Source organism: Scyliorhinus torazame, chromosome 2 (assembly GCF_047496885.1).
Source record: "Scyliorhinus torazame isolate Kashiwa2021f chromosome 2, sScyTor2.1, whole genome shotgun sequence".
NCBI lineage: Eukaryota > Metazoa > Chordata > Chondrichthyes > Carcharhiniformes > Scyliorhinidae > Scyliorhinus > Scyliorhinus torazame.
In genome coordinates, this window is record NC_092708.1 from 103,420,866 (window position 1) to 103,447,181 (window position 26,316).

Below are 26,316 nucleotides of genomic sequence, written 5' to 3' on the forward strand. Positions count from 1 at the left end.
GCTCCCTCTCCCTTTCTCCAGCTTTGGCAGCAAGTCATCTTACATTCTCCCTTTCCTTACTCCTGGCTAGAAAAGCAAAAGAGTGACAATAAACAAACAAACATCTTCCTGGCATTAAACAGTCAACAGTACAATAAAGTCACCATCAATCTTCAAAAGTATTTTATCAACACCTTCACCAAATTGCTCAGTCGAGGTCTGCCTCTCTCTCTCCCCTCCCGCAGCTTCCAGCAGTAGACTCTCAACAGTGGAAAGTCACACAGGAAAGTCACACTGACGCAGGGCACGCCAGAAGAGAGAAAGAGCACCCCTTCTCTTCTCCAGCACTGGCAGCAGGTCATCTTACGTCCTCCCTTTCCTTACTCCAGGCTACAGAAGCAAAAGAGGCGGCAGCAAACAAACACATGGCCTCCAGGCATTAAACATTGAACAGTCAACAGTACAATAAAGTCACCAGCAAGCTGAAAAAGCATTTCTTCAATGCCTCCATCAAATTAAGAAGTCTTACAACACCAGGTTAAAGTCCAACAGGTTTGTTTCGATGTCACTAGCTTTCGGAGTGCTGCTCCTTCCTCAGGTGAATGAAGAGGTATGTTCCAGGAACATATATATAGACAGATTCAAAGATGCCAGACAATGCTTGGAATGCGAGCATTAGCAGGTGATTAAATCTTTACTGATCCAGAGATGGGGTAACCCCAGGTTAAAGAGGTGTGAATTGTGTCAAGCCAGGACAGTTGGTAGGATTTCGCAGGCCAGATGGTGGGGGATGAATGTAATGCGACATGAATCCCAGGTCCCGGTTGAGGCCGCACTCATGTGTGCGGAACTTGGCGATAAGCTTCTGCTCGGCGATTCTGCGTTGTTGCGCGTCCTGAAGGCCGCCTTGGAGAACGCTTACCCGGAGATCAGAGGCTGAATGCCCTTGATTGCTGAAGTGTTCCCCGACTGGAAGGGAACATTCCTGCCTGGTGATTGTCGCGCGATGTCCGTTCATTCGTTGTCGCAGCGTCTGCATGGTCTCGCCAATGTACCACGCTCGTACGAACGGGATATGGCGCTCGACTCATCGATCGACAGTTCCAACGCGCCACAGCAAAAAACCGCACCGACCTCCTCAGAAGACAAACATGGGACACAACCGACAGCATACCCTTCGCCGTCCAGTACTTTCCTGGAGCGGAGAAACTACGACATCTTCTTCACAGCCTTCAGCACGTCATCGATGAAGATGAACATCTTGCCAAGGTCATCCCCACACCCCCACTACTTGCCTTCAAACAACCGCGCAACCTCAAACAAACCATTGTTTGCAGCAAACTACCCAGCCTTCAGAACAGTGACCACGACACCACACAACCCTGCTATGGCAATCTCTGCAAGACGTGCCTGATCATCGACATGGATACCACCATTACACGTGAGAACACCACCCACCAGGTACGCAGTACATACTCGTGCGACTCGGCCAACGTTGTCTACCTCATACGCTGCAGGAAAGGATGTCCAGGCATTAAACATTGAACAGTCAACAGTACAATAAAGTCATCAGCAAGCTGAAAAAGCATTTCTTCAATGCCTCCATCAAATTGCTCATTCAAATCAATCCGCCTTCAGGCATTTGCAGCTACCATCAGGAACAATCAGCAAATACAACCTGCAGCAGCACTTGAGAATATTGTTTATTGAACGGTCACCAGTAACAAAGATTTGAAAATCAACTACATAACATTAATTGTGTTCAGTTTTGGTCTCCTTACTTGAGAAAGGACGTGCTGGCACTGGAGGGTGTGCAGAGGAGATTCACTAGGTTAATCCCAGAGCTGAAGGGGTTGGATTACGAGGAGAGGTTGAGTAGACTGGGACTGTACTCGTTGGAATTTAGAAGGATGAGGGGGGATCTTATAGAAACATATAAGATTATGAAGGGAATAGATAGGATAGATGCGGGCAGGTTGTTTCCACTGGCGGGTAAAAGCAGAACTAGGGGGCATAGCCTCAAAATAAGGGGAAGTAGATTTAGGACTGAGTTTAGGAGGAACTTCTTCACCCAAAGGGTTGTGAATCTATGGAATTCCTTGCCCAGTGAAGCAGTAGAGGCTCCTTCATTAAATGTTTTTAAGATAAAGATAGATAGTTTTTTGAAGAATAAAGGGATTAAGGGTTATGGTGTTCGGGCCGGAAAGTGGAGCTGAGTCCACAAAAGATCAGCCATGATCTCATTGAATGGTGGAGCAGGCTCGAGGGGCCAGATGACCTACTCCTGCTCCTAGTTCTTATGTTCTTATGTTCTTATTCCACATATCACACTAACCATTAAACACAAGGAAATGTCACAGTTTCATATTGGTACCAATACAAAGCTATATCAGCTCATTTTCACACAAAGAAAAACACACAATATCACCCCTCGCAGGTTCCTCGATGGAAATGGAAGATAAGCCTGAGAATATGTGATCATGTCCAGAACTTTGTCGTAGAAATGATCTGTCCATCAATGTGTTGCTTGTTTCACGTATTAGTGCTATTCTCCGTCCAGGAGCCAAAGCTGTGCAGGCCCGCCCACATGGCCCAATCTCACCAGAAACAAATCCTGACATCCACATATTCCACTCGCGCTGAAGGTGCAGTTGAACTTCCTTGACTTCCAGCGTGTTTAATCCACGGTGATGTGTCAGTTACATGCAGCACTCATCACACCAGCAACAAAACATCAGCAATCTGTGAATGCATTTCTTCAATGTTAGCAGGTGGTCCATTTGGAAAAATGTCGTGCATCAGATCCCACAACATCTTCTTGCTTCAAACTGGATTGTCTCCTGGACTCATACGTCCTCCTGAGTCCGGTGTTCCAGGACCACGTTATCGTAGAAAAGATTGTCCGTCTTTCCGTTACAGAAAAAGAAGGAAAGAGCAACAGCAATTTCCAGGAATCTGCAGCCAGCAGTAGGAGCAGCAGCAAACAAAACACTGCTCACATAACTAACATCGCCAATTCCCTATTAGCAATAACCTTCAGCTGTGCAGCCAGATGCTGCCCGCAGTCAGAGCCGCAGTCAGAGGGAGTTAAAGTGGCCTGCATCATGCTACCATGGACAAGGCTTGTCCCTGGAGCTGTTCAGTAGGACACAGACAGCAGCTGTATTTGTCCATTATGGGTACACAGAATTTGGGTGATGACCTGTAGAACCCATGGGCGCTGAACCCCTCACCGCCCCCCCGCACTGCACCCCCCCCCCCCCCACCCCCCCCGGCCCGAGGCCACCTCCCACTGATGGCACCCAGCTCCTCGACCAGGCTCTTCCAACTCGGGTCTCCACCACCAGCCCCCCCCCCCCCCCCCAACATCGAGCACTGAGGCAGTAGCTCCAGTGCCCCTGGGCTGCATGCTCGATTTTGAAGATGGCTACTCACTTCCTCCGATCTCCACAGCTGCCGTTGCGCAACTTTACATAGGTGTGCTAAAGGGCGCCCGCGTGTTCTTCCGCCGAGGAGCCAGTTAGATCCCGGGAGGCCGTTAGATAGGGCACTTATCTTATTAGTGAGATGGAGATTGCCTTCAATCCGTGTTAATTAGTACCTCGCCACGTCCGGGCGGGATCCGAAACCCGCCAAAGGAAGCGGACCGGTTAGATCGGAAACCGATCTACGCCCGGTGTGGATTCCGATTTCGACCTCTCCTGCGATCTAACTTGCTTGCACAGATTCGCATCGGGCGCAACGCAGCCGTTAGATCACGCCCCAAGGCTGTCTCCTTTGGGGCTTAAGATTCATTATTCCACCAAGGTTTAGAGAGAGATTATTAGAAGTACTTCATCAAGAGCACAAAGTAATAGTTTGCAGGGCAGCACAGTAACAGAAGTGGTTAGCACTGTGGCTTCACAGTGCCAGGGTCCCAGGTTCAATTCCCTGCTGGGTGACTGTCTGTGCGGAGTCTGCACGTTCTCCCAGTGCCTGCGTGGGTTTCCTCTGGGTGCTCCGGTTTCCTCCCACAGTCCAAAGACGTGCGGGTTAGGTGGATTGGCCATGATAAATTGCCCTTAGTGACCAAAAAGGTGAAGAGGGGTTATTGGGTTACAGGGATAGAGTGGAAGTGAGGGCTTAAGTGGGTCAGTGCAGACTCGATGGGCCAAATGGCCTCCTTCTGCACTGTATTACATGTTTTCACTTAACAGATGTGAATCTCCAGTATTCACATTTTTTAAATCTGCCATCTGTTTACTTTGTTAATTGCTGCTTCCCATTGACTGGACATAGAGTGTCAAGTCTAATAAAACCACTGGGTCAGACTCAGTTTTATCCTCAGCTAATATTGCTCATGCAATATGTAATTTGTCTGTTACCCAGTTATTTTATGTGGCTCCACCACCTCTGGTTAATAACTGCCACGTCGCTAATCTGACATCCAGTATTGGGTGTGCAGAAATTTCCTCCAACTACATAATTTGCGAAAGCAAATTGTGACTTTGGTCCCCATCCTGCACTCCCTTTCCCATCCATTGCCTCGATCACCATCTCAGGCTGAAACTGTTGACAGCCTTTATGTCCTATCTGGCCTGAGATGAGCTTCTGACCCGACATAATAATCTTTATTATTGTCACAAGTTGGCTTGTATTAACACTGCAATGAAGTTACGTCCACTCCATCATGGACTAGGCCCACCTACTTCCACCTGCATAACATTGTCCATTCTGCTCCAGCACTTCAGCACAAATTGCTGCTGGAAGCCTTTGGTGCCATTAGACTTGACTATCCCAGTATGTTTTCCTGGGCATCCTCCATTTTGCACACTTCAGTAAGGTTGAACTCACTCTCTGTTTGTATCCTAACTTGCACCAAGTCCAGTCCAGCCAGCAGCCCTTGCCATCCTTACCTTGACCTCAACCGTGGTGGCCCTCTTCCATTTCATGTATTTACTTTAGCTACAGACTTCCTCCACTTGCTGACACGAGGACAGTGAGCTTTGTTTTCCCCGGTGAGAGCTTGTTTATCCACCTGACAACGCAAGTGTACAGTCCATTCAGAGCAGCTTGGCTGCAAAGAATCCTGCAGCAAATTCAGAGTGGACTGACGAGAAAAATGTCAATGAATTGATGAGTGGTCGTCCTGAGCGGTTAATGCTGAGTTCAGTTACAGATGCAGAACGACCGTTGGCAGTTGCAGTTGTATAGTGCATGCGCGCTATATTCCTTATGCATCGGTGGTTCAGTGGTAGAATTCTCGCCTGCCACGCGGGAGGCCCGGGTTCGATTCCCGGCCGATGCAATGATTTTTATTCCCCCCCCCCTCGGCCCAATTAATCATTTATTTTTATTTTTATTTTTATTTCAAAGAAAAACCTCGCCTGTTCCCAATCACATTTGAATTTTTACGTTGATCCGGTCGGAAGAAACAAATTGATCTTGTGGGTCTCGCCGACCCGAGAGCGAGATGTTGGCGCCTCGCTGGTATTGGTCAACCCTTTCGGAGATAAATCTCCAGCTGAACGGTCGACACAACAGGAAAGCTTCATCAACTAAAATCATATTTCACCCCCTCCTTCAACAACGGCCGAGTTAACTCCACTTCAGCCATTATTTAGAGGCAGTTTTCGAGCTTGGGGATGTAGCTCAGTGGTAGAGCGCGCGCTTCGCATGTGTGAGGTCCCGGGTTCAATCCCCGGCATCTCCAGAAAGCTGTATTTTATTTATCTCCTGGTCGAGTACGATCCTCTACTTCAACAAATTCAGTTGCACATACTACCCTCAGAGCGAAAGGGATGAGACATTTAAACAGCCAAAAAATTATTGTTTTTGGCTTCAACGTGACTTAAAAGGCAAAGCAAAATCATGAAGAAACGCGAGGTTTCCCGTGTGTCCATTAAGAAGCGGAAGCTCCTTCCCAAAAAGGAAATTTACCTCGGTCTACATAACCCAATTTCTGATTTGGAAAGTAAGGTTGGTAAGATCGTTTTGTCTTTATGGGAAAGATTCTGGGAATTTTTTTTCCAAACAAAGTGAATTTACACAGGTAACAGAAAGAAAAGCCCAGCTCTGGGGAATGTGTATTAAACTCAGACAATCCAGCCTGGGGAATAATGACACAATTTACAACCAATTTCAAAATTGATTTTAACTCTATTACAAGCAATATTTAGCAATTCATAACTTGTCCTTTGAGATGCTGCTTTGAACCAATACTGGAGGTGCCCCACAACATCATGTCCACAATTTGTTAGCCCAAAATGGGGCTACATTGTGAATTTGTCAATAATACATCTGTGATTTAATTATTTCAGCAGAATCTGGGACAAAGGCTGGTAATTCCAATAAGATTCTGATGGGATGGAGCAATTTGCCAAAGAACCTGTATCTGATTGTTTTCTGCCACTTCAATCTGTCAGGAGCAGAGAGGGTGGTTGGGGATGAGAGAGGCACATACTTCTTCGACCTGCCTCTGTAATATCAGGTTAGCCCCAGGCATTCCAGCCTGTCGACCTTGATAGGTCCAGCAGAATCTGCACCTGCTAACCACAGGTGTAGATCCTATCCAGGTGTGTAAAAAGGCCACTGAATGCAGGAAATAGAGGTAATCAACTCCAGAGGGATTGCCTTTATTACCCCTCCATGGTCCAATTTGTCCTTTTTGAAGTTTTGGAGTGCTGCTCTAAATTTTGTCTCCACAGCGAGGTTGGTCCCACTGTTGACCATTCAGTATTCTAATCCTCCCATTCCTGAAATTTTGATCTCATCACAGCATATCAAATTAGCTTCCTGAATTTCTGCTGCGCACACAACTCCTCCCTCAAAGAAGTCTGTTAACATTTGATGCTTCTGAGATCAATGTCACCCAGCACAGCATTGTCAAAGAGATTGAATTAGAAATAGATTCAATGTGTTTCCCATCTGTCTTTACTTGAGTCTTGGAGCTGGGGAATATTTTCAGATAAAATCCAAGATTTCACCATTTATTTTCCATAGCTTCTAGGTTCATCCTAACAAGTGCTGCTTTGAAGCACTTTGTCAACAGTCGTATAAGGATGGAGTAATCAAATTATCCTGTGGTGTTCCACCACCTCAAACCCCAATCCTTTTAAAATCTAGCTTGTTTCTTCTTGATTATACCAAAGGTTTCCAAAGCATCCAATAACTGTCACAAACATTTGGGGAATCACTTTGATAACAGTGAAATAGGCGTTGTTTAGCACAGGGCTAAATCGCTGGCTTTGAAAGCAGACCAAGGCAGGCTAGCAGCACGGTTCAATTCCTGTACCAGCCTCCCCAAACAGGTGCCGGGATGTGGCGACTAGGGGCTTTTCACAGTAACTTCATTTGAAGCCTACTTGTGACAATAAACGATTTTCATTTCATATTATCTCAGTACAATTCCCCATTCATCATTATCACAGCTGTGGAACAACTAGGGGCTTTTCACAGTAACTTCATTTGAAGCCTACTTGTGACAATAAACAATTTTCATTTCATTTCATATTATCTCAGTACAATTCCCCATTCATCATTATCACAGCTGTGGAACAATAAGGGTGTACACACCTCAGAAAAAGATCCATGAATCAATGACTACCAAGTTTGATGTTAATTCTAAACGAGGCGGTGTGTGAGAAGCTGAGGAAATGCATGCATAATTACCTGCAGGTAAATGATACTGGAGAAGTCTCAGCAGCGGTACTCTGGGAGGCGCTGAAGGCAGTGGCGAGAGGAGAGCTGATTTCAACCCAAGCCCATAGGGACAGGACAGACAGGGCAGAAACAGACCGACTGGTTAAGGACATTTTACGGATGGACAGGAGCTATGCGGAGTCCCCGAGGCCAGGGTTACTTAGGAAACGACAGAGGCTGCAGACCGAGTTTGGGGTGTTGTCTACAGGGAAGGCCGTAGAGCAGCGGAGTAGGGCAAAGGGCACAATATACGATCATGGGGAGAAGGCCAGCAGAATGCTTGCACAACAACTAAGAAAGAGAGAAACGGCTAGGGGAATATAAACGGTAGTCAATGGGGAGGGAAACCTGGTGGGGGACCCGGTAGGATTGAACAAGGTGTTTAGGGACTTCTATAGCAAGCTGTACACCTCCGAACCCCCCACGGGGCCGGAGGGGGTGAGGCGCTTTTTGGACGTACTGACCTTCCCAAGAGGTTGGTAGACGGACTGGGGGCCCCGATCAGGACCGAAGAAGTACTGGGGGGCCTGAAGGTCATGCAGTCGGGTAAAGCCCCGGGGCCGGACGGATACCCGGTGGAGTTCTCCGAGATAGTGGGGCCGGTGCTGGTCAGGGTGTTCAACGAGGCAAGAGACAGAGGGGTCTTACCCCCGACGATGTCGCAGGCCACTATCTCGCTTATACTGAAACGGGATAAAGACCCGGAGGCATGTGGGTCCTATAGGCCGATCTCTTTGATTAACGCAGACGCTAAGTTACTGGCCAAGATCTTGGCGTCTAGAATTGAGGACTGTGTACCGGACGTGATTGCAGAGGACCAAACCGGTTTCATAAAGGGAGGCAACTGGTGGCCAATCTAAGGAGGCTGCTCAATGTGATTATGATGCCCCCGGAGAGCAGGGAGGCAGAGGTAGTGGTAGCAATGGATGCCAAAAAGACTTTCAACCAGGTTGAGTGGGACTATTTATGGGAGGTGCTGGGACATTTTGGGTTCGGGGTGGGATTCATTGACTGGTTTAGGCTGCTATATCAGGCTCCAGAGGCTAGTGTGAGGATGAACAGGACGACATCTGACTACTTCAGACTGCACTGTGGGACTAGACAGTGATGCCCCCTCTCCCCACTGCTGTTTGCACTGGCTATAGAGCCGCTGGCAATTGCTCTGAGAGCTTCAAGGGACTGGAAAGGACTGGTCCGGGGGGGAGTGGAACATAAAGTCTCGTTATACGCGGATGACCTGCTGTTATACGTGTCAGACCCAATGGCGGGGATGGACGGAATCATGGAATTTGGTCGGTTCTCAGGATATAAATTGAGCATGGCAAAGAGCGAGATGTGGGTAGTGCAGGCGAGAGGTCAGGAGAGTAGACTGAGGGGGCTGCTGTTCATGCTGGTAGGGGAAAGCTTCAGATATTTAGGGATACATGTAGCGTGAGACTGGGGTAAGTTGCATAAGCTAAACTTGTCCCGGTTGGTGGAGCAAGTGAGGGACGAGTTCCGGAGATGGGATGCGATCCCTCTGTCATTGGCGGGGAGAGTGCAGACGGTGAAGATGTCGATTCTCCCGAGATTCTTGTTCATATTTCAGTGTCTCCCCATTTTCATTCCGCGGTCATTTACGAGGCTAGATAAAATTATCCTGGGATTTGTTTGGGCGGGAAAGTCCCCACGGGTGAGGAAGGCGATGCTCGAGAGGAACCGAGGGGATGGGGGGCTGGCGTTGCCGAACTTTAGCAACTAGGTTAGGGTAGCGTAGAGTAGGGGGTTGCTTAGGCAGGTTCTTGCGAGAGGGGAGCCGATGCTTGCATTATGTCTTATTTGCTTTTTGTACACTACGGTATAATGTTGCTGTTTTATATGCCAAAAATACCTCAATAAAATTGTTTATTAAAAAAAATAATGTTTCACCTCCCTAAAATCCTTCCTGATATTGCAAAGTGCTGTATCTTAATTTACTTTTGCAGTAACTCTTGATTGTTCTGAAGAGGCTTTGTGCTCTGCACCTTCACCTCATAGTTCTTTTTCCCTTCATAGTACCTTGAAAAGAATCTGCTTAGTGAATAAGTAGCAGGTACTATCTTCAATTTGTTTTTCACTTTGGCCACAGATCCAAAAATAATAATTAGCCACATTAACTAGCATCGAGTCTGTTTTACCCTGAATCACAATGATCCACTCTTAGGTGTCATGCTCAGCACCATATTTCTTGTAGCTCAGTGCCTTGATGCCAACAACCACTCCAATTTGGTGGTTATCGCATTGTAAGACCCCCATCTGTCTCAAGAGCTGCCCCATTGACAATGAAGATAAGCAACCCAGTGGACAAAATTTCTCAACAATGTCAAACAAGACAACTTGAAAACAAAAAGATGTGCCAAGGTATTCCCTACTGCTACATGATCGATTGCTCTACTTGTGAATGTCCCTTAATGGGTGAACTGCAGAAAGGGAGAAAAAAAACTACTAACACCGAAAGGTTTACAAAATGATAATTTAAACAGTTTTACTCTTTTCGAATTCTGACAGATCAGCTCTGTGTTTCCAGCATTTTCTATTTTTAAATGCAAGAGGAAGTTCTAAACATAGATTTCCTAAAAAGAACTTGTGTGTGTGACTATTACCCTGGTACTAAGATACAGCAGATGCCATTGGTATTTGTAATTTGAAAATCTGCCAGTATACAACCAATGTTATTAGATATAAACTATGTTACTACTTTACAAATACAGTATGCAGAATTTTATTTTGCTAATGTTTATTTAAAGCAATCTGATTAACTTAATCATGGATCATGAATAATATAGTTTACAGTGATGCTCGTTTCCAGGCAATGATAGTTCTTTATTAGACGATAAGATACCCTTCCAAAATAAAAAAACTAATTGCAAACAAAAGACTTTTTTTAAATCCATACCCCCATCCACATTAACTATCTTATCTGTACAATCTTGGAGAGCTTTCCATCTATAAGTAACACTCACACATAAGCCAACTATATTTAACTAGGCTAATACTTACTTCAGGGTTTGCTGGAAATACTTTCAACTACAGAAACTCATCAGTTACTTATTATAGGCGTAGAAAGGCACATCCTAATGTGCACAACTGCATACAATCATTTTCAATGCCATCTCTGTAGTAGCAGCAGTTTGGAGTTTAAATAGTTGTCATGCTGGTGACGCTATTTGGCTTTCTATGCTAATGAGAAGTTAAGAAAAGGCACTTACTATGATGCCTGCAAGGCTGGTGCTTGTGTTTGAGTCCCATGAACATTAGCACTTATGTAAGCAGCTGCAGCACTGTTTGCAAACATGTACAGTTTTTCCACTTGGCGTGACAAAGCAGTTATTGCAGTGTATACTCACACTAAAAAAATCCATTCTCAGAGCAAAACAGCATCTTGTAGAAACAAGAGTCAAAATCAGGCATTTGTTATGGAGGGAGTGGGGGCAGGGGAGGAGGCAAGAGTAACTTTGTGAGCAGAAAGGGTAACCGTGCCACTGTAAAGCAGGGTGGAGGTGGAGGAAGAGTGTTTCCATGAAAGAGGGGAAAGGGTTTTGTGAAAAGATCTCACGGTGATCATAACATACATAGAAACATACATAGGAAAATAGAAGCAGGAGGAGGCCATTTGGCCCTTCGAGCTTGCTCCGCCATTCAGTATGAGCATGGCTGATCATCAAATTCAATACCCTAATCCTGCCTTCCCCAATATCCCTTGATATATCTAATTCCTTCTTGAAATCACACAACGTTTTGGCCTCAATGACTTTCTGTGGTAGTGAATTCCTCAAATTCCCCACTTTCTGCTCACCTCAATCCTAAATGGTTTACCCCTTATTCTCACACTATAACTCTAGTTCTGGATTGCCTCATAGAATTATAGAATTCACAGTGCAGAAGGAGGCCATTCAGCCCATCGAGTCTGCATTGGCCCTGGGAAAGAGCACACTACTTAAGCCCATGCTTCCACCCTATCCCCGTAACTTCACCTAACCTTTTGACAATAAGGGGTAATTTAGCATGGCTAATCCACCTAACCTGCACATATTTGGACAGTGGGAAGAAACCGGAGCACCCAGAGGAACCCATGCAGACATGGGGAGAAAGTGCAAACTCCACACAGACAGATACCCGAGGCCGGAATTCAACCCAGGTCCCTGGAGCTGTGAGGCAGCAGAGCTAACCACTGAGCCACCGTGCCACCCACCATCGGGAACATTCTTTCTGAATCTACCCTGTCTAACTCTGTTAGAATTTTTTAAGTTTCTATGAGATCCCCTCCCACTCCTCTGAACTCCAATGAATATAATCCTGACCGATTTAGTCTCTCTTCATATAACAGTCTCGCTATCCCAGGAATCAGTCTGGTAAACTTTTGCTGCACTTTATCCATAGCAAGAACATCCTTCCTCAGATAAGGATACCAAAACTGCACACAATACTCCAGGTGTGGCCTCACCAATGCCCTGCACAATTGCAGTAAAACATCTCTATTCCTCTTCTCAAATCCTCTCGCTATGAAGGCCAACTTACCATTTGCCATCTTTACTGCCTGCTGTACCTGCACGTTTACTTTCAGTGACTGATGCACGAGGATACCAAGGTCTCGCTGAGTATCCACCTCTCTCAATTTACACTGTGAAGGATTTAGGTTATTCCGGACCTGATAATACTTTATTAATAACCTATGCTCTAGGTTAACCCACAAAAGAGGGAAATCTGTTTCTCTGCTGAGACTCAGAATAGATCTCACAAAGGGAGAATGCTTTTCTGGGTCTCAGACAGTTAAACAGGATCTCAGTTACTTTTTATGGGAAAAGTTCAGATACGTCACTCATAAATAAATCTTTACCTCTAGTGTCGTGGATCCTTAGTCATTTAAGACTTCCTAAATGAGTGTCTGGAAGTTTAGACTTTGAGAGTGAGTCTACACAGTATAATTTTAATCAAAGTATTTTTATTATAAAAAATACTCCCAATAGATACATACAGAATTGCAGAGTTAAGATATAAGTCGATTAACAGTCTTTAGTTATCTGTTAATAATATAAAATCGTTAACAGTCCTATGTTATCTAGTAACACACTAACTTCTCTCAATAGAATGAGATATCTGAAACATGGAAAATCCTAAAGTATCTCCTATCAATTTCTTAATACATTACTAAGAAGTTAAACAAAACCATACTTACAAAGTCTGAGGTTTTGTCCGAAGAGACAAGCTTTTAAGAACAGAACTGACTCTCACTCCCGAAGGGGAGTCAGAAGGAATGTAACTTTCTGCTAAAATGCCTCTTCTTTATATACATGAAAATTCTCTTATCGGTCAAGGACGGCATCGGTTATCCTGTCACTTATTGTTGGTTAATTACCTGTAGCCAAATGGCTAATTGGATGTATTATCATTAACACATCTTTTAATGGTCGTAAATGTCAGGTGTCCTAAGATATATTGGCAAAGGCGGGCTCGCATAGAGGCCTGTCTTTTTTCAGTGTTGTCATGTTCTTTATATACCAAAACAGACACTTTTTGTGAGGGTGTTATTCTAAGTGTCAAGAGGTATAGTTAGGGAAAGAGTTGTGTATCTATTTATCTGGAGAATTCCCTGTCCTTATATTTTGAATACTTATAGGTACAGGGAGTAACCCAAAGAATTTTATGGTCGGTCAAAGAAGAGCCTTTATTATCTTGTATTTGTTTGTATTAACGAGTCTTTGAAACCAGCTTTGAGTTTCTCCCATCAGATGGTAACCTCTACCTGACCTTTAGCTGAAGTGGTTTTATTCCACATTGAATTAAAAAGCTGTTTGTATTAATGCCTTATTTTAAACCGAATTCTGCGGCGAACGGGATATCCATCACAACACCCGTGCAAATAATAATCTGCCTTCCTCTTTTTGCTATCAAAGTGGGTAACCTCACACTTATCCACAATATACTACATCTGCCATGCATATGCCCATTCACTCAGCCTGTCCAAATCCAACTGAAGTATCTCTGCATCCTCCTCACTGCTCACCCTCCCACCCAACTTTGTATCATCTGCAAATTTGGAGATAGTACATTTTTGTTTCTCATCTAAATCATTAACATACCATTTATGCTACTAGACCAGATTGCTGCGGTACCCCACTAGTCACTGCCTGCCAATCGGGGAAAGATCCACTTAGTCCAACTCTTTGCTTCCTGTTTGTCAACCAGCTTTCTATCCATCTCAAGACATAACCTTCAATCCTATGCGCTTTAACTTTACATAGTAATATGCTTTGTGAGACCTTGTCGAAAGCCTTCTGAAAGTCTAAATAAATCACATCCATGGTTCTTCCTGGCCAACTCTACTAATTACATTTACAAACAATTCCAGTAGATTTGTGAAGCATGATTTCCCTTTTGTAAATCCATTCTGACTTTGTCTCATTATATCACTGCTTTCCAAATGCTCTACTGTGAAATCCTTGATAATCCTTGATAATGGACTGTAGCAAATTCCCTATGACCGATGTTAGACTCACTGGCCTATAGTTCCCTATTTTATCTCTACTTCCTTTTTTGAATAACGGGGTTATATTAGATATCCCCCAATCTGTAGGAACCATTCCAGAATCCAAAGAATTTTGGAAAATGACCAACAGCGGATCTACTATTTCTAGGGCCGCTACCTTAAGTACTCTGGGATGAAGACTATCAGGCCCTGGAGATTTATCCCATTAATTTTCCCAAAACCATTTCTCCAGCTTCTCACTAAAACATGCCTTTTTCAGAACATCCGGACAATATTCATGTCTTCCTTTGTGAAGACAGAAGCAAAGCTCAAATTTAGTTCCTCAGCCATTTCTTTGTTCGCTGCTATGAATTCACCCATTTCTGACTGTAAAGGGCTTATATTCATTTTTTAAAAAAAATATTTTTATTCACCATATTTTCATCATTTTCACCATACAAAGGAAGAAAACAACAACGAACAAACCTCAATATAAAACCTAAAACATATAAGAACTAGGAGCAGGAGTAGGCCATCTGGCCCCTTGAACCTCCTCCACCATTCAATAAGATCATGGCTAATCTTTTTGTGGACTCAGCTCCTCTTACCCTCCTGCTCACCGTAACCTTTTATTCCTTTACTGTTCAAAAATCTATCTATCTTTGCCTTAAAATCATATAACGAGGTAGTCTTAACTGCTTCATGAGGCAAGGAATTTCACAGATTCACGACCTTTTGGGTGAAGAAGTTCCTCCTCAACTCAGTCCTAAATCTGCTCTCCCTTATTTTGAGGCTCTTCCTCTAGGTCTAGTTTCACCCACCAGTGGAAACAACCTCCCTGCTTCAATCCTATCTATTCATAATTTTATATGTTTCTGTAAGATCCCCCCTCATTCTTCTAAATTCCAATGAGTATAGTCCCAGTCTACTTAGTCTCTCCTCATAAACTAATCCTCTCAATTCCAGAATCAACCTAGTGAATCTCCTCTGCACACCCTCCAGTGCCAGTACACAGTACTCCAGGTGTGGCCTCACCAGCACCCTATACAGCTGCAACATAACCTCCCTGGTTTTAAATTCTAACCTTCTGGCAATGAAGGACAAAATTCCATTTGCCTTCTTAATTACTTGCTGCACCTGCAAACCAACATTTTGCGATTCATGCACAAGGACGCCCAGGTCCCTATGCACAGCAGCATGCTGCAATTTTTTACCATTTAAATAATAGTCCATTTTGCTGTTATTCCTACCAAAATGGATGACCTCACATTTATCAACATTGAACTCCATCTGCCAGACCCTTGTCCTCTCATTTAAACTATCTATATCCCTCTGCAGACTTTCAGTATCCTCTGCACACTTGGCTCTACCACTCATCTTAGTGTCATCTGCAAACTTTTACACATTACAGTTGGTCCCCAACTCCAGATCATCTATGTAAATTGTGAACAATTGCGGACCCAACTGATCCCTGAGGCACACCACTAGCCACTGATCACCAACCAGAAAAATACCCATTTATCCCCGCTCTTTTCTTTCTCTCAGTTAACCAATCCTCTATCCATGTTAATACATTACCCGTAACACCATGCGCCTTCATCGTTTGCAGCAGCCTTTTGTGCGGCACCTTGTCAAATGCCTTCTGGAAATCCAGATACACCACATCCACCGGTTCCCCAATTTCCACCGCGCTCATAATGTCCTCAAAGAATTCCACTAAATTATTCAAACAGGACCTGCCTTTCATGAACCCATGCTGTGTCTGCCCAATGGGATAATTTCTATCTATTTAAAAAGACATTTAATGTACCCAATTCATTTTGTCCAATTAAGGAGAAATTTAGTGTGTTCAATCCACCTACCTTGCACATCTTTATGTTATGAGGTGAAACCCACGCAAACACGGGGAGAATTTGCAAACTCCACACGGACAGTGACCCAGAGCCGGGATCGAACCTGGGACCTCGGCACCGTGAGACTGCAGTGCTAACCACTGCACCACCGTGCTGCCCACAATTTCTATCCAGATGTCTTGCTATTTCTTCCTTAACGATAGATTCAAGCATTTTCCCACTACAGAAGTTAAGCTAATCGGCATGTAGTTATCTGCCTTTTATCTACCTCCTTTTTAAAATAATGGCATCACATTTGCTATTTTCCAATCTGCCGGAACTGCCCCAGAGTCCAGCGAATTTTGGTAAATTAACATGAGTGCATTTGCTATTTCCCCCGCCACCTCTTTTAGTACCCTGGGATGCATTCCATCAGGGCCAAGAAACCTTTCTACCTTTAGCCCCATTATCATGCCCAATACTACCTCCTTCGTGACAATGATTGTTTCTAGATCCTCACCTGCCATAACCTCTTTGCCAACAGTTTTTGGCATGTTATTTGTGTCTTCCACTGTGAAGACGACATAAAATACCTGTTCAATGCCTCAGCCATTTCTTCATTTCCCATTATTAAATCCCCCTTCTCATCCTCTAAAGGAGCAATGTTTACCTTAGCTATTTTGCTTTGTATATTTGTAGATCTTTTGCTATCTGTTTTTATATTTTGTGCTAGTTTATTCTCATAATCTATCTGACTTTTCATTATATCTTTTTTCGTGGCTTTCTGTTGACCTTTAAAGATTTCTTAATCCTCTAGCTTCCCACTAATATCTGCCACTTTGTACACCTTTTCTTTCAATTTGATACCCTCCTTTATTTCCTAAGATATCCATGGCTAATTATCCTTTTCCCTACAGCCCTCCCTTTTTACTGGTATATACCTTTTCTGAGCACTGTGAAAATATCTCTTTAAAAGTCCTCCACTGTTCCTCAGTTGTCCCAGCACAAAGTCTTTGCTCCCAATCTACCCAAGCCAACTCCTCCCTCATCCCATTGTCATCTCCTTTGTTTAAGTACAATATGCTGGTATTGGATTTTACCTTCTCGCACTCCATCTGTATTTTAAATTCAGCCATACTATGTTCGCTTCTTCCGAGACGATCTCTAACTATGACATCATTAATTATTCCTGTCTCATTACACAGGTCAGATCTAGGATAGCTTGCTTCCTCGTAGGTTCCATTACATACTGTTCGAGAAAACTATCATACATACATTCTATGAACTCGTCCTCAAGGCTGCCCTGGCCTACCTGGTTTGATCAATCGACATGTAGATTAAAATCCCCCATGATAATTGCTGTACCATTTTTACATGCATCAGTAATTTCTTTCTTTATTGCCCATCCCACCATGATGTTATTATTTGGTTGCCAAAAGACTACACCTATCAGTGACCTTTTCTCCTTATTATTTCTAATTTTCACCCAAATGGATTCAACTTTTTCTCTATAGAATCTATATCATCTCTCACTACTGCCCTGATGTCATCCTTAAATATCAGTGCTACAACACCTCCCTTACCTTCCTGCCTGTCCTTCCAAATAGTCTGATACCCCTGGATATTTAACTCCCAGTCGTGACCATCCTGCAACCATGTCTCTGTGATGGCCACTAAATCATAGTCATTTGCGATGATTTGTGCCATCAACTCATTTATCCTGTTTCAAATGCTACGAGCGTTCAGGTAAAGTGTCTTTATGCTAGTTTTAATACCTTCTTTTTGAATCCTAACACCTCCATTAATAACATCTCCTGAGTTCTTCTTCCCTTTATCTTTTTTCATAACTTTCGATGTAGTTGAACCCATCTTCCCATGTGTTAGCCTGCTGCTTTGCTTCCCATTACCTATTTTACTTCCCGCCGTGTTACCCTTCCCTTCCCCTCACTTGCTAGTTTAAAGTCCTTGTGACCACCCTATTTGTCCTTTCCACGAAAACACTGGTCCCAGATCGGTTCAGATGGAGACCGTCCCAATGGCACAGATTTCTCCTATTCCAATACTGATGCCAATGCCCCATGAAATGAAACCCCTCCTTCCCGCACCACTCCTTTAGGCACGTGTTTACTTCACTAATTTTCTTATCCCTGTGCCAATTTGTACGTGGCTCGGGTACTAATCCAGAGATTATGAGCCTTGAGGACCTGTTTTTAATTTAGTCCCTAGTGCCTGCTAATCCCCCAACAGATCCTCTTTCCTTGTCTTGCCTACTTTGTTTGTCTCAACGTGGGCCATAACAACTAAACCCTCCCCCTCGCGCTCCAATGTCTTTTCAAGCTGATCAGAGATGTCCCTCACCAGAGACTCATAAATCAAAATGGAAAAACAAACTCCACCCTCCCCCTCCCCTCTCAACATTCAACGGCAACCAACTCCCAAAAGTGTATGATAAACAAACCCCAAGAATTGTAGAACCCCTCTTTCACCCCCTTAGTCTAACTTCACCTTCCCCAGGGTTAAAAACTCCAGCAGGCCCACCCGCCACGCCGAGGCACAGGGCGAAGAAGCTGACCTCCAACCCATCAAAACTCACCAAAGAGCAATCAGCGAGGCGAAGACTAAAACATCCACCCCCGCACCCACCTGCAACTCAGGCTGGCCCAACACCCCGAAAATGGCTTCTGGGGGACTGGGCTCTACATCCATCTGCAGCGGACTCTTGGCTGCACACGGAGGGGTAGCTAAGGCCTGTACGCCTGCCTGGAGGGCTGGTTCTTGGCTTGCCACCAGGTGTCCACCTCCACACAGTCAACTGACCCCACATTGGTTCAGGAACGTGGGGCAGGCTGGACAATTCTAGTTGGCCTCCTTTGATGTTAACAAGGTGCTCAACGAGCCTAATCAGTTACCCATTTTATGGAGGTGAGTAGCTAGCCTCACCTGGGAACAGTGTCAGCAAACCAGCCTGTCACACGTCACAGGTATTTATGGGCCCCATTAGCCTCCGTTCCCATCCCTTTCAGGTGCAGGGATCATGATGGAAATTAACACATGCCTGTTGATTGCTTATTTTCATGACTTCAACCAGAGTTGATTGGCTAGACACTTGGGTTGCGGTCCAATATGGTGAGTGACTAACAACAGTTAAAGTTAACCTGCACCCCTTACAGTGGAGGTGCATTGTGGCGAGAGGAGATGCTGGGAATTGTGTTTGAAAAGGATCTACCTGGAAAAGAGTGCGACTGGGATTGGAAGGGAGTGAGCAGCCTCCAAGACTTTAGAACACTAGGCACTGGACTTGCTGGTGGAGGAGGTGGAAAAGGGGTGACATGTCTTGTATTGGTAGAGGGTAAGCAGTCTCTCCAGACATATGGTCAAAGCAAAGTAGGTGCAGATAGGCAGGACTTAACCTTGCATATGCGTCATTCACCCTTGCACTATTAGCACTGCTGTAAGCATCACATCAACTTCTCGTCCATTGAACAATCTGTCAGGTTTTCAAACATGACAGTTCCACCAGCCAAGTAGATTACATGGCTGGGATTCAATGTAAGCCTACTTGTGACAATAATAAAGATTATTATTATTAATTTATGTCATGTATACTCTTCTTGAAGGTAGGTCCTTGGTTCATTGTCTGTTGATGTTTCATCCAGGACTGTTTTTTTTTAGCAGATTTTTGTGGTTTGTCATGACCTTCTGTTCTCCAGGGCAGGGTGAGGAGGCAGGTCCGAGTACTATGTTAGCCTGAACAGGAATTGAGCCCACATTGTTGGTGTCATTCTGAACCATATGCTCACCATCCAGCCAATCGAGCTAACTGCAACTACCCCGCCTCACCACTCCTCTTTCTGTAATGATATTCTTATTGAAATGTAGATATCTCACACATTATTCCTCCCCGATGTTCAACTGGAAGAATTGCTCTCTGAACAACATGGATGTGTACACCATCTTACTGAAAGCTGTTCTCTCCTCCGCCTCCGACTTCCAGCAGTTTGTCCTCGTCTGCACAACCTCTATTCATTTTCCAAGCCATTCTGTATGTCAAGGCATATGCCTACTAGTACACACATGTCTAGGAGAAATTAGTTCGTGCAGAAGTCTTGATGTTCTTCAGCATCTGCCAAACCTAACCCCAACCGTTCTGAAATTCTGCAACATGAAACTACTATCAAAAGCACTTGTAGACTCAAAGCAACAGCCAGAAGAATATAGGAACAGGAGTAGGCTAATCAGACCCTTGAGCCTCTCCCAACATTCAATGAGATCATGGGTGATCTGTGACCAAACTCCATGGGCAGGATTCTCCACCCCCACGCCGAAGTGGCCGCGCCATCGTGAACGCCGTCGAGGTTGACGACGGCGCGGAACGGCCCCGGTCCCGACCGACTCAGGCCCTGACAATGGGCCGGTATCGGGGCCGCGTCATCTACCTGCGCCAGGCCTTGTCGCCCGTGTAAAAGCGGCGCCGAATAGATGACGCGGCCGGCGCCGCATAACGGACGTCATCCGCGCATGCGCGGGTTGGCCGGCGCCAACCCGTGCATGCGTGGTTGCCGTCCTGTCTAAATCCGCCCCGCAAGAAGATGGGGGACGGATCTTGCGGGGCCGCGGAAGGAAGGAGGTCCTCCTTCAGAGAGGACGGCCCGACGATCGGTGGGCACCGATCGCGGGCCACCCCACATTCAAGGTGAAGCCCGGTGCAGGATCCTCCCTCGCCCCCCCACAGGCCGTCCCCCCAGCTTTCACGCACCGCCCACGACTGTAGCGACCAGGTGTGGATGGCGCGGGGGGGAACCCGCCGTTTTGGCCTGGCCCTTCGGCCCATCCGGGCCTCAGAATAGCGGGGGTGCCGGAGAATCGCCATTTTCGGTGTCTCCGGCGATTCTCCGGCCTGCGGCCCGCGAAACTCGACTGGCCCGTTCCCGCCGCTTGGGAGAATCACGGGAGGGCGTCGGACTGGCGTCCCCGGAAATTTCGGTCCAGGCGATTCTCCCAACCGGCGTGGGAGTGGAAAGTCGCGCCCCATGTACCTGCCTTTGGCCCATATCCCTTAATATCTTTGCTCAACAAAAATCTATCTATCTCAGATTTAAAACTAACAACTGTTCTAGCTTCAATTACTGTTTGTGGGACAGAGTTCAACCTCTACCACACTTTGCGTGAAGAAGTGCTACCTAATATCTCTCCTGAATGGTCTGGCCCTAATTTTTAAACTATGCCCTCTAGTTTTAGAATCTCCAACCAGTGGAAATAATTTATCTTCATCTACCCTTTTTTTCCTGTTAATACCTGGAATACTTTGTTCAAATCACCCCTTAGCCTCCAAAGTTCTAATAAAAATATGCATAATTTGTGTAATCTCTCCTCATAACTTAACCCCATGTAGTCCAGGTATCATTTTTGTAAAACTATGTTGCACTCCCTCCAGGGCCAATATATCCTTTCTAAGGTGCGGTGCCCAGAACTGTTCACAGTACTCCAAGAGGGATCTAACCAAGGTTTTGTATAACTCAGTGGGCTAAACAGCTGGCGAACAATGCCAGCAGCGTGGGTTCAATTCCCGTACTGGCCTCCCCGAACAGGTGCAGGAATGTGGCGACTAGGGGCTTTTCACAGTAACTTCATTGAAGCCTACTTATGACAATAAGCGATTATTATAATATTATTATTAACTGCAGCATAACAGCTGTGTCTTTATACACCAATCCTCTAGATGTAAAGGCGAGCATTCCATTAGCATTTTTGATTATTTTCTGCACATGTTTGTGGCATTTAGAGATCTCTGCATCTTGAAAGCCCCCCCCCCCCCCCAAGTCTCTTTGGATATCCACTGTACTAAACCTCTTTGCATTTAGAAAGCACCCTGCTCTATCCTTTTTTGATCCAAAATGGATAACCTCACACTTGCTTACTTTGAATTCCATCTACCACAGTTTTGTCCATTCACCTCATTTGTCAAGATCTACTTACAGTTTTATGCTATCATCTAGACTGTCTACCATGCCACTTTTTATCATCAGCACATTTGGATACATGACTTTCTATGCCATCATCCAAGTCATTAATGAATAATGTGGATAGATTGAGGCCCCAACACAGATCCCTGTGGCACACCACTAGTCACATCCTGCCAATTAGAATACTTACCCATTATCCACACTCTCTGTCGCCTGCCACTCAACCAATTTCCTAACCATGTCAATAATTTGCCCTCAAATCTGTGGCTTCCACCTTGGGTAATGGTCTCTTATGTGGGATTTTATCACATGCCTTTTGGAAGTCCATATAAATAATACCCATAGACATTTGCCTGTCCACTATCTTAGTCACCGCTTCAAAAAATTCAATGAGATTTGGCAGGCATGACATTCCCTTCATGAATCCATGCCTGGCTCTTCCTGATTGACAAAAAAATGTCATAGTATTCAGATACCCCATCCCTGATTATAGACTCCAGCAATTTCTCCACCACAGATGTTAGGCTAACCAGTCTGTAATTTCCTGGTTTATCCATTTCACCCTTCTTAAAAAGTAGAGTGACATGTGCAATTTTCCAATCCAGAGGCACTACTCCTGAATCTCAGGAATTTTGAAAGAATATAGTTAGGGCATCTACAATGTACTTGCCCACTTCCTTTAACAGCCTTGAGTGGAAACCGTCAGGTCCTGGGGATATGTCACTCTTTAGTTCCATTAATTTCCTAGTTACTGATGCTGTAGTTATGTTAATTGTATTACGTCCCGGTGCTCAATCGACTATGAATTTTGTCAGGACTTCTGGCACGGTAGCACAGTGGTTAGCACAGTTGCTTCACAGCTCCAGGGTCCCAGGATCAATTCCCAGCTTGGGTCACTGTTTGTGCGGAGTCTGCACGTTCTCCCCATGTCTGCGTGGGTTTCCTCTGGGAGCTCCAGTTTCCTTCCACAGTCCAAAGATGTGCAGGTTGCCGATGGATTGGCCATGCTAAATTACCCTTAGGTTATGTGGGGTTACTGGGTTACGGGGATAAATTGTCCTTAGGTTAGGTGGGGTTACGGGGCTATGAGGTGTGGGCTTGGGTAGGGTGCTGTTTCCAAGAGCCGGTGCAGACTCAATGGGCCGATTGGCCTCCTTCTGCACTGTAGATTCTATGATTCTAAGTTATCTTCCTTTTCAACTGTAAATGCTGATGCAAAGGCGGCCAGCAATTAATCCGCAAGTAATTAATGGTCCCTTTCAATAGTAATAATGTGGTGCCCTTCCTGCTGCTGAACGCACGTTCAGTTGTGCAAGGTTAAGAGAAGGTGTTGGCTGGAGCATTGAGTTACTATGTGGCAGCACTGGGGCCACATTAACATTGCATACCGATTGTCATGGTTTACTTGCTATTCATACTTCTAGTAGAAATTCAGTGAGTGCCTGCCAACCTGTTCATGAATAGGTGTCTGGTGCGATTTGCCCCACAAGTGAACATAGAACATTACAGCGCAGTACAGGCCCTTCGGCCCTCGATGTTGTGCCGACCTGTGAAGCCACTCTAAAGCCCATCTACACTATTCCCTTATCGTCCATATGTCTATCCAATGACCATTTGAATGCCCTTAGTGTTGGCAAGTCCACTATTGTTTCAGGCAGGGCACTCTACGCCCTTACTACTCTCTGAGTAAAGAACCTACCTTTGACATCTGTCTTATATCTATCTCCCCTCAATTTATGCTATGTCCCCTCGTGCTAGACATCACCATCCGAGGAAAAAGGCTCTCACTGTCCACCCTATCCAATCCTCTGATCATCTTGTATGCCTCAATTAAGTCACCTCTTAACCTTCTCTCTAACGGAAACAGCCTTAAGTACCTCAGCCTTTCCTCATAAGATCTTCCCTCCGTACCAGGCAACATTCTGTTAAATCTCCTCTGCACCCTTTCCAATGCTTCCACATACTTCCTATAATGCGGTGACCAGAATTGCATGCAATACTCCAAATGCGGCCACACCAGAGTTTTGTACAGCTGCAACATGACCTCATGGCTCCGAAACTCAATCCCTCTACCTATAAAAGCTAACACACCGTACGCCTTCTTAACAACCCTCTCAACCTGGGTGGCAACTTTCAGGTATCTATGTACATGGTCACCGAGATCTCTCTGCTCATCCACACTGCCAAGAATCTTACCATTAGCCCAGTACTCTGTCTTCCTGTTATTCCTTCCAAAATTAATCACCTCACACTTTTCTGCATTAAATTCCATTTGCCACCTGTCAGCCCAGTGCTGCAGCTTATCTATGTCCCTTTGTAACTTGTAACATCCTTCCGCACTGTCCACAACTCCACCAACTTTAGTGTCATCTGCAAATTTACTCACCCATCCTTCTCCACCCTCCTCCAGGTCATTTATAAAAATGACAAACAGCAGTGGCCCCAAAACAGATCCTTGTGGTACACCACTAGAAACTGGACTCCAGTCTGAACACTTCCCATCAACCACCACCCTTTGTCTTCTTCCAGCTAGCCAATCTCTGATCCAAACTGCTAAATCACCCTGAATCCCATGCCTCCGTATTTTCTGCAGTAGCCTACCTTGGGAACCTTAGCAAACACTTTACTGAAATCCATATACACCACATCAACTGCTTTACCCTCATCCACCTGTTTGGTCACCTTCTCAAAGAACTCAATAAGGTTTGTAAGGCATGACCTATCCTTCACAAAACTGTGCTGACTATCTCTAATCAAATTATTCCTTTCCAGATGATTATGCATCCTATCTCTTATAACCCTTTCCAGGATTTTGCCCACAACATAGAACATAGAACGATAGTGCAGTACAGGCCCTTCGGCCCACGATGTTGCACCGACATAGAAGTAAGGCTCACTGGTCTATAGTTACCGGGGTTGTCTCTACTCCCCTTCTTGAACAAGGGGACAACATTTGCTATCCTCCAGTCTTCTGGCACTATTCCTGTAGACAAAGATGACTTAAAGATCAAAGCCAAAGGCTCAGCAATCTCCTCCCTAGTTTCCCAGAGAATCCTGGGATAAATCCCATCCGGCCCACGGGACTTATCTATTTTCACACTTTCCAGAATTGCTAACACCTCCTCCTTATGAACCTCAAGCCCTTCTAGTCTAGTAGCCTGAATTTCAGTATTCTCCTCGACAACATTGTCTTTTTCCTGTGTGAATACTGACGAAGAATATTCATTTCACACCTCTCCTATCTCCTCGGACTCCACGCACAACTTCCCACTACTGTCCTTGACTGGCCCTACTCTTACCCTAGTCATTCGTTTATTCCTGACATATCTTTAGAAAGCTTTAGGGTTATCCTTGATCCTACCTGCCAAAGACTTCTCATGTCCCCTCCTGGCTCTTCTTAGCTCTCTCTTTAGGTCCTTCCTAGCTAACTTGTAACTCTCGAGTGCCCTAACTGAACCTTCATGTCTCATCTTTACATAAGCCTCCTTCTTCCTCTTGACAAGTGTTTCGACTGTTTTAGTAAACCACGGTTCCCTTGCTCGACCACTTCCTCCCTGCCTGACAGGTACATACTTATCAAGGACACGCAGTAGCTGTTCCTTGAACAAGCTCCACATTTCCATTGTGCCCATCCCCTGCAGTTTTCCTCTCCATCCAATGCATCCTAAGTCTTGCCTCATCGCATCATAATTGCCTTTCCCCCAGATCTAACTCTTGCCCTGCGTTATATACCGCATTGCAGATGCACTTTTGAACTCTGAGGGCCCAAAAAGAGGTGCTTCCCAGCCCAATTTCTCACTTTGTAGATATTAATTGAGATATTAGACTATAGGGTGACTTCAATGGCAGTAGTAATTTAACAGATATTTAATAATGATTGTTTTAATTATGAAAAAAATTGCTGAAGTAAATAGGAAAAGGCTACTTCCTTTGGTTAGGGGGGTCATCAATTGCCACCAAGATTATGAAGAGAGAGGTTTGGAGAAATTCCTTTACACAACTTTGCTACAAGGAATAGTTGAAATGAAATTATGGGATTATTTGATACATAGAGCAAATTAATACTTTGATCAGAGATAGATAGACAATGGTGGATTTAAGTTTGGATGATTCGTAAAGATAAATGCAGTTTCAGCTATGTCCTTCAGGACTCTGATGTTTTGTGTAGCAACTCATGTAGAATACATTCTAAACTTTCTTCCCTCAGTGTTTCCTCTGTTTAGTGTTCAACATGGAGAAGTCATGATTCTTCAATTGAGGGTGCTGTAACTTTCCATCAAGATGGTTTATTTGATGTTGTTTGGTCTAAGGTCATGTGGGATTTGGAGTCATAGTGTGGACTCAGGGCCACTTCCGCCCAATTGAATACTCCAGTGCC

At 44.8% G+C, this 26,316-nt stretch overlaps 1 protein-coding gene and 2 non-coding genes across 3 annotated transcripts in view; 2 read left to right on the plus strand and 1 right to left on the minus strand.

Moving 5' to 3' along the window:
• Window positions 1-5,133, minus strand: part of gpd2 (glycerol-3-phosphate dehydrogenase 2 (mitochondrial)) — a 442,371-nt gene extending 437,238 nt beyond the window's left edge. The window contains exon 1 of the mRNA XM_072475144.1: window positions 4,875-5,133. Within this exon, the coding sequence (XP_072331245.1) occupies window positions 4,875-4,910 (36 nt within the window). The 5' untranslated portion in view covers window positions 4,911-5,133. The remainder of the gene's footprint in view (window positions 1-4,874) is intronic.
• A 62-nt stretch (window positions 5,134-5,195) lies between these two features.
• trnag-gcc (transfer RNA glycine (anticodon GCC)) lies at window positions 5,196-5,266 on the plus strand. Its single transcript has one exon. It is a non-coding gene; the product is annotated as a tRNA-Gly (tRNA).
• Window positions 5,267-5,599: 333 nt separating this feature from the next.
• trnaa-cgc (transfer RNA alanine (anticodon CGC)) lies at window positions 5,600-5,671 on the plus strand. The gene has a single exon. It is a non-coding gene; the product is annotated as a tRNA-Ala (tRNA).
• The last annotated feature ends 20,645 nt before the right edge of the window (window positions 5,672-26,316 follow it).